The sequence below is a fragment of the Arachis duranensis genome, chromosome 3 (genome assembly GCF_000817695.3).
Source record: "Arachis duranensis cultivar V14167 chromosome 3, aradu.V14167.gnm2.J7QH, whole genome shotgun sequence".
In the NCBI taxonomy this organism is placed as follows: domain Eukaryota; kingdom Viridiplantae; phylum Streptophyta; class Magnoliopsida; order Fabales; family Fabaceae; genus Arachis; species Arachis duranensis.
Genome location: NC_029774.3, coordinates 126,451,510 through 126,461,430, shown reverse-complemented (window position 1 = coordinate 126,461,430; position 9,921 = coordinate 126,451,510). Strand labels below are relative to the sequence as shown.

Sequence of the window (9,921 nt, the reverse complement as noted above, 5' to 3'; positions counted from 1 at the left end):
TAAACTAATTAAAACACCTTATTGTATTATTGGACTATTTTTTTAAAAAAGAAATGTATTATTAAACTGATGGGATAAATTAATAAATCAGAAACTCTTGAAGTTTTTGATAATGTTGACTAGTATTTAACTGGTATAAATATTAAATCGATCGTCTTTAATAAATAAATTTTATTAATTTATATATATAAATTTTGATAAATATAAATATATATTGTATTAATTTATAAACGGTTAGAGTTTGAAATTAATAATAGATCTACTGATCTAGGAAGGTGGAAACACAATTGTACTTCCAACAATATGGTCCATAAGTCATGTGCCCTGCCCTATACTGTTAATTTACATCCCAATTATTATGCATTATTACAATAATCTATTATAAACTTTGCATAATGATTACAACTACGATACTCGAATTAAAAAATGTTAGTCCTACTTTTCAGAAAACACGACAACGAGCACCCAGAAAATTCATTTACTCCAAAACACGAATATAATACGAAATGAATATACAGGAATTCAATATTATTCATAAGTTATAAATGGAAATAGATATCATACAATTATATCATTTCGATTTCTATAAAGGCTAATATTATGAGAAATATGGTTGTTCTAAAATTTTAACAACACTTAAAAATATAATTAAAATTAAGATTATATTTTATTATTTAATAATATTTTTTAATTTGATCAAAATTTTACTTATTTATTTTTTCTAATTTAAAAAATATTATCAAATAATAAAAAAACGTAATAATAATTTTAATTACACTTTTAAGTATTACTAAAATTTCATAATCACTATAACTAGTTAACTACTACAACGAAAACCATCATAACATTCATCTTATAATAACATTAGTAAATCCTAGCAACTTAGTAGATCCATCCTTGTTCTTGTTCAGATCCTATTATTTTTAAGATTTTATAAATTTAAATATTTAATTAAATGATATTACAAATAAAACATATTGACATACACTATATGCATTAATCAATCCATAGGCTAACAACATCTCTTATCCATTACTAATTATTACAAGTTTCACATTACTCAAAGATAATTTCTAAAAATTATATAAATATAAAAAATCTCTCACCTTATGAGCTAACATTTAAAAGATTTAATTGACTTAGACCTATCAATTTCAATTCTATCACTTATCAAAAAAGGACCGTGATCTCTTTGAAAATTCTTCTCTGATCTATATTGTTTCATTATAGGAACTCTTTAATATCCAATAGTTAGGGTTTGTTTGAATGAGTTTTAAAAAAAATTATTTTTTTGAGTTATCTTTTTTTTAAAAAAATTTTATAAAAAAAATAAAAATAATTTTATATTTGAATATTTCATGTAAAAAAAATTTTTTATTTATTAATTATTTTTGAGTATAATAATATAAAAATACTTTTTATTTATTTATTATATGAAAAATATCTTTTTTTTTTAAAATATCTTTTTAAAAAAGATGTTTTTTTAATTTTTTAAAACTTTTACTTTTACTATTAAAAATTTGTCAAAGACGTTAAAAACTAAAAAAATCTTTTTTACAAAAAAAAATATTTTTCTATTAAAATAATGACGCCTAAATAAACACTTAAAAGACAAAAAAAATTGCATATTCTGAGATATCTTGGTGGACCAATTTCATATTTCGATTGGGGCTCCCCTTGTGATAATATCAGTGTTTACCTTTTTAAGTAGACCTTTTATCACTCAAGAACAGAAATTCATATTCATCAATAATAATATATCAATCTTCTTCTTCAATTCTCAATTCTCTTCAACTCTATTAATTCCGAAAATGATTGTATCAAAGGCCGGAAATGCAACGGTACATAGGTCCACGTATATCATTGTACTATATCTGAAGCATTTTGTCCACATATATAGATAAGTAGTAGTCAATATATAGAAATTTCCGTGAGCCATGATGAACTAAGGGTCATCATCTATCAATAATTTCTCAAATAATTTAAAGGCAGAGAAGAATAATGTGAGATCCTCTCCCCCAAATGTATTAACTTTAATTTACATAAATTATCACCACAAATTTAAACTTGATCTAATAATTCAATCTATCCCTCCTTTCTTTGAACTTAGAGTAAACTTCTTAAGTGATGCCTATCAATTTTTTCACGTGAAAAATTAATCCCTCAAGAAAAGATAATTGGTCTCTAATAATTTAAAATGCAAGACATTTTAGTATTATCCGTTAACTAGCAGAAGTGGAACCTTGTTTCTCTTGTCATTATTATTAGAGAAATTTTGAGGTGTTATGAGAATAAGCCAGGTTTTCTTCTCTAATCAATTAAAACTAACCTCAAACTGATCAAATAAACGGGTATAATAACAAGAGTACTTATTAAATACTAATGTAAAACGATTATGTTATATGTATATTAAAATTAATTATTGAAGTAAATTATCAGTATAAAATATATGTTAAAATATAAATATATATTAAAAATAAATTAAACTATATATATATATTTATATACAATATATTGGTGATTAATTTTAGTATATAAATAATATTTTTAAATATAAAATTACTTAAGACAATAAATATTTTAAGCTCTTAATTAATAATTTGAAATTCAAATTTAAGCTTGACTAATAAATTGAATTCATGGTATAATTATAGAAATTCACATGTTTTAAAGTGAATCGTTACATGGTATATGACTCAAACGAGGCGTTTCATTGGGACCCAAAAAAGTTTACGTTTTAGAACAATGAGTTTTTTTTATTTCTTATGCATATTGACCGCTAATATTGAGAGTGGATTTTCTAATGTTATATTTTTGTTATGTGTATATTTTTTTTGAATTTGGATCCTCTAAATTTTAAATTTGTATTTTAGAAGGTAAAGTGTGATCTTTTATCTTTGAATAGTTTTTTTCTCATATTTATTTTTTATCCCACCTATGAAATAAATGGTGAAAGATCACACTTTATTTTCTAAAATGAAATTCAAACTTTAAAGAATCCAAATCTAATTTTTTTTATCATTTATTTAAAGGTAGTAATAATACACCAAAAAATGAGATTTAAAAAAGATCTTAAGAGATCAATATTTCTAATAAACAATAAAAAAAAAGTTATTGTTAACTTAAATATAAAATAAACTTAAAAAGTATATTGATTACTAACATTTTTTTTCGATATAAGCAACATCATGTTCCACCACTGTCAAGTTCTTTGAAAAAAAAAATTGGAGGGAGATAAAATTTAAAAAAAAAAGGGGCGTTCTTTGTGTTTTCACAAATTTGATGCATCAATAATAATAAGTTAATAACCACAACAATAACAATAATATTAATAATAAGAACTTATATTACAGAAAGAGTTGATCAGAATGCAAGAAAGCATAGTAGTTAGCAGTCTCATCTTGATGCTCCCATAATAATAACCCATCATCATCACCGCATAATATTGATGATGATGAAAACATGTTGTTGTTGTCGTCGTCTCCATTATTATATTCACCAAAATCCTCCACCGAAGATGACGACCCTGCAGCTTCCTGTAATTCAGGTCCACCACCACTGTTTGGAATCCCAAGCTCGTCATCAGAAGCTTCCAGAAGGTGTCTCATCACACTCTCAACTCTTTCATCTTCTTCTAGAGTAGTTGTAGTAATTTTATTATCATTATTATTGTTATTGTTACTGTTATTATTGTGTTGAGAGGGAGAAGCAGTGATTTCGTGTTGGAGAGTTGTGATGAGAGGAGAGAGGTCTTCTTGTGAGGAATCATAATCTACTAATAATTCATCTGATTCAAGAACAGAGAGTATGTGATTATATGGCTTGTGCCTCTTTGATGAATCTGTTGTTATTATTACATCTTCTTCTTCTTCTTCTCTTGGCCTCTTTGATAGCAAGGTATTTTCCATTTGAATAATAATAATAATAATAATAATAAGAAGAAGAAGAAATTATATGAAAAGAGAGAAGTGAGTGGGAAAGGTTTATATAGAGAGGAGGAATCAAAGACTCTAAGAGGTCAAAAATAGCATCAAGGGAACACCTTTTCATTTGCCTATCATTATTACCATTATATTTAAATTCAAATGAATATAAATAATATATTTCAAAAATTAATATAAGGACACACTTTTTTTAAACATGAACATATATTTACCATTTAAAATTAGAAGTATCAGCGATGTACATTTAAAATCCAAAATATCGTTAATTGGATAAAAATCATAACTAAATTTTGGTTAACTTATTTAATAAAATAATTTTAAAAATTATATACATATTATTAAAAATTAGTTAATCAAAACTAAATTTTAAATATTAATTTTTAATTGATTAACCAAAATTAAAACCAAATTTTATGCAGCTTTTGTTTTAAATTGGTTAACCGATTTTTTTTTAAAACTGAATTTTAACTTTTTTTTGAAAAATTCAATTTTCTATATAAAAATTAATTTTTTTAAAAAACCAACTATTTTTTTAAATTAACTTTTATTTTTATAACCAATTAAAAACTAATTTTAAAATTGCTAATCAATTAATAACTAATTTTATTATATAAAATTAATTTAATTAATTAACTAAATTAAATTTTTGGTTAACTAAAATATAAATTTAGTTTTTAGATTAATCAAATTATGTACCGCCCTAGAAATTATATACATGTACAAGAAAAACAATATTAGAATTATATATGAAGAGTATATTAATCTGACTTTTTTTAAATTTACACAAACAATTTTAAATTAACTCGATATTCATCAATCTAATTCGATTGTAAACCAATAATTAACGGAATCTTTTTAATAATAAAACACCACTTTAGTAACAAGCATAAAAAAAATATACTATTAAAATAATTATCTTTAATGATAGTAAGAAAAAGTAGTTATTTTAGTTTAGCGTTTTATTACAACAACAATAATTATTATACAACACCACTATTTAATCATATTTTTTCCTGCCAAGTGACAAATTAAATAAGTGATCAATTTTGAATGATGAGACTAAATTATATATATTAATAAATTCAAGTATTTGATATTCAACTAATTAATTAATACTGAAACCCAAGTAATAATAATTTCACCAATAATATCAATCATATTAATTATGCACTTTAAGAGGGAAGTGATGTTTATTGAGTTAATATTTATAATACTCCATCAAATTACGTTTGTGTCTCAAACGGAGTTTTAAAGTTTCAATTTATTAAATTATAATACTATATTCGATATTATGGTACTATTTTTTTTAATTTTAATTAATAGAAGAAGGCAACGTGAATAAGAGAAGTGTTAAGGGAGTAAATTCTCAAAATGGTCTTTCAGATTGTCCGTATACCAATGTTACTCCTCAGTTTTTAAATACTCTAAATACACCTTCCAATTTAAACTCCGTGCGAAATTTTGGTTCTTCTATCCAATTCCGACATGACTCAGCAGTCGGAGCGCTGAGCTGACGGTTCCACCTCCACGTAGGTTTCATCACCCTCCACCATCACCATCGACCATGATCACCATCGTTCCTCTTCTTCTCCCAACGGAGCCATTACCCTTTTCTCTTCTTCCAATCCTCCTTTCCCTTTCTTCCTTCCTCAAGCATTGTAACCCTTTCCTTCTCTCAGTTCACTAGCCTTCAGTTCACTACCTCAGAACCATCGCCGCAACCCTTTCTCTTTTCTTTTTCCTCTATTCTTTTCTCTTCTCCACCATAGCCTCCACCATCTGCGACTACCGCGTCCAACCTCCTCCCTCTACCCTCTCCTTCCCCGTTAGGTCCAGAGATGTCGAGCTTTCTTCTTGGCGAACCACCTCCGCCGGGCCCGAGCTTACTGTCACTGCCAATCTGCCACCTTCATCACCCTCTTCCACGCACCGAACCTTAGCCCTATCGCAACTTCCAGCATCTCCATTGCCACCACCATCACCTCCGGCATTTATCTAGCGCCGCCACATCTTTCTCCCCCATTTCCTCTTCTCAGCTAAAGAGTTGGGTACCTTCATCTTTGTTCCTTATCACCAAACTACTGCTACCGCAATAGCCGCTGCAACCACTACTCTACCAGTGTCCTCTCCTTGTCATTTTCATCATCCACGATGACTAACCCTCCTCTCCTTCCTCACATTTCGGTTTGCCTTCTTTTCCTGTCTGACCACTCCAATTTTCCCTATTTTTGCATTCTCCTTCCCTATTCTTCAAACAGGTTTTACTTCAACTTCTCCTTTAGAATTTCATATGTGTTTCAGTTATAACTAGTATTTAGTTAATTAGTTTAGGTTTATTTAGAATTTAGTTTTAATTTTTACCAGTTTTAGGCTTAGTTTAGTTTAATTTTCTGTTTTAATTGATTTTAGGTGGTTTTGATAAGTTAATTTAGTTTGTTGGATTCTAATTGTTGCTGAAAGTGTATGAAAATATTCTCCAAGCAAACTTTCAATTCTCCTCCATCATAAAAAGGCACTGTTCTGATTCATCCACCCCCTCCAATGGACAGAGAAGAAGAGAAACGAAGAGAGGGAGAAGAAAAAAAAAGTTGCGGTGGTGGTTCTGAGGTAGTGATCTGAAGACTAGTGAACTGAGAGAAGGAAAGGGCTACAATGCTTAAGAAGAGAGAAAGGGAAAGGAGGATTGGAAGAAGAGAGAAGGGTAGTGACTTTGTTGGGAGAGGAAGAGGAATGATGGTAATGGTGGAGGGTGATGAAGCTTACGTGGAGGTGGAACCGCCAGCTCAGCGCTCCGACTGCTGAGTCATGCCAGAATTTGGTGGAAGGACCATGATTTCACACGGAGCTCAAAGTGGAGGGTGTATTTAGAGTATTTAGAAATTGAGGGGCAACATTGGTGCACGGGCCCAATTTAGGAGACCATTTTAGGAATTTACTCAGTGTTAGGGGGATAGCAACTTTTGTGATTTATAGTCATCAAGTAGCCATTAATGATGTTTTTAATAGTGTGAGATTTCATTCAATGATGTGAAATTACTCACTTTTGTTTTGCTAGTTATATGCTGACCAGAATTTAAAAAAGTTGCTATCCCCCTAGATTTTTCCTTTTCTTATTATTTGTCTTATGTTATTATTTTTTTAGAATTTATCAAAAATTGAATTTTAGACTTTTGAGATATAGAGCTTTGATACCATATCATCACATCACTTCTTTTAAAAACTTAAACTAATAAAAGAATAATATAAATAATTATATATCTAATATTCATCAATATTTTATATAACAATAGTACAACACTACACAATAATTTATGTATATATATTGAGATAACATTTATTTTGAAGTATTGGGACGGAAATTAAAAAACTGGAATTTAGTATCATATTTGTTGGTTCATAAATTAGTACTAAAATTTTAGTCCCTGTTTTTTAAAACAAAAACTAAAACTTTAATAATATTTTATACCTAAAATATTTTATTTTAATTAATTAATTCTAACTTTACTTTTTGTGTAAATTAAATTAAAATTTTATTTTTATTTTAATCTCTTCCTTTTACTTTATATTAAATATAATACTAAAACTTATTTCAATATTTATTTTTCAGTCTCAGTCTTTTAATAATTTATATTTTTCTTCCAAACACCACCTGAAACTTTTATCATTTGTAGAAGGGGGTGGGGCAATTACATTATTGGTGTTGCTTTGTGTGATTACCGACGGTGTTGATACATATGATCAAATTAAAGTGAAAGTGTGGTGCTTAGCTTAGCAGTCTTCATAATAATTACGAAGCAAGATAAACGAAACAAGAGCGCCAAGGACAATAATGACAAAGAGGAAAAGATATTGCACCAATTTTTTTTTCCCTTATAAAGAAAAAGAAATCTTCTTAACTAATACCACATTATTCATATAAAATTAACAATTTATCATCTTAACTAGTAGTCTAATACGATATTAATTATTATTAAAGTTTGGGATGCAAGTTGGTTTGATTGCTCCAATGTTAAAGCGCCACAGAAACATTGCAAAATTAAAAAGGACCAATTGGAAGGAATGAAAAGACAAAATTGTAAACCAACAAAATGGTATAATTAATTAAATAAATAATATCTTTAATTTAATCCACCAGATGTCAAATTTTGATAGATGGTACAGAATTGGAGACACATACATGCAAGCATGGCGAGGAAATGTTCTTATATTCTTACTTTAGTAAAAAAAATTATTTTATAAAAACAGTCATTTTGTATTGCCAAACTAGAGTTTAGTTACCTAATTCAAAACTTAATAATAGCCAAGTTTCATTCCATCAAAAGCAAAATTTTTAAAATTTTAAAATTTAAAATTTAAAATTTAGAGTATATACAAACAAAAATCCAGTAATGTAATTCAAAACCCAATAACGGCCAAATTCCATTTCAGCAAACTTCAAAATTTAGATGTTAGGATATAGTGGGCGGTGCCATGAATATATAACAAGAATGTCACGACTTCTCCTTCCTCAATATGTCTGTAACAAAGGAAGAAGCTTGGTGGTTACTAACTCTCACTTTATATTGTCCTTGTTCCCCTGTTAACAAGCTATCTAAACAACCACGTTGACGTGGGTGTGTACTTTAATAATTATAAATTGATTAACAAAAATATTATGTATGTATACTGTTTTTGTGTGAGTTTAGCCGGTGTATAAGTCGTTCGTCAGAGAATGTTTGTAAGCTCTCTGTTCAAATGAGGTATACGTCGATAATGAAAGAATAAGGAAATAGATACCTGCAAAAGACAGTCCGACGCTTAAATCAATAAGTATTTAGGAAGTATATAATAATTATTCTATAAATATAGAATGTAAGACATGAAATAGAAATTATCATGTGTTGTATTTATAATAATTCTATCAATATAAAATATAAGACATGAAATAAAATTTATCGTGCATTGTCTAGTGAGATATAGAAATTAGTGTCTTTTATAGGCATAAATTTGATGAATGATATTCATGTTATGACCGTTTGGTCATTAAGATAAAAATGATGGTTATTAAGTTGGTAATTAAGGTATCGATTACAAGCAAAGAATAAATGATAGTTAACCCAAGTTATAACTCATATTAATGTACAATAAAAACTGAGTTATAAGATAACGAATCATATACTAAAATCATATATCAAAATTAATTATTATATATTTTTATATAAATATACGTGTTATTTAATTTATTTTTAATATATATTTTATATTATTGATTAATTTTAATAACCGATATTATATTAGTATACACCTGATATGGTTGGTTCATTAATTCTCTTAACCAAATGACAAGAGTTTGGGATTATAGATGAAAAAAAAAGGTATTTCTTGCATACTAGTTTTACTCTAAAAAGGAGTTCTTTGAGTAAGAAATTAATCACCGATTTCCATTTTAGATACCTGATCTTGTATGAAATTGGAAAAAGGGGTATATATGTTAATATTTCTCATTATCTTATAAAAATAACAAACAAACCAACCAGCGATGGACTGATAAATTTATTAACTTTCTTGGTGGGGTCAACGGATCGGATGGAAATTTCAAAGCAATGAAACGACCTAGAAAAGAAAAAAAATGACAATCATTGCATGCGTACAGAAAGAAAAATGAATAGCGATAAGAAACGAGTAAAATTGAAGATGGAGAGAAAATAATTTCTATCCGCGTGGAAATCAAAGAAAAAGACAATATGGAATTTGACATTTTAACTTGAGATTAGAACCACACATACATTCACACACTATTAGTAATGTGAACCCAAGAAAATGTTTCTCACCCCTCCATTATGTTTAGCAATCAATTACTTCCTTTACTCTTCAAATCATCTTAATTTTCTCACAGCTTTGATATAAGTTCGGCATCCACTCAGATATATATATATATATACCCTATGAAGACATTTTAATAAGATTATTAATTAAAAAATATATAAAAAATTAAATA

The 9,921-nt window shown here is 27.5% G+C and overlaps 1 protein-coding gene across 1 annotated transcript; it reads right to left on the bottom strand.

Moving 5' to 3' along the window:
* Positions 1-3,301: 3,301 nt before the first annotated feature.
* On the bottom strand, positions 3,302-3,951 carry LOC107481233 (uncharacterized). The gene has a single exon (XM_016101459.3). The coding sequence runs from the start codon at positions 3,906-3,908 to the stop codon at positions 3,348-3,350; it is 561 nt and encodes a 186-aa protein (XP_015956945.1). The 5' UTR covers positions 3,909-3,951; the 3' UTR covers positions 3,302-3,347.
* Positions 3,952-9,921: the final 5,970 nt, after the last annotated feature.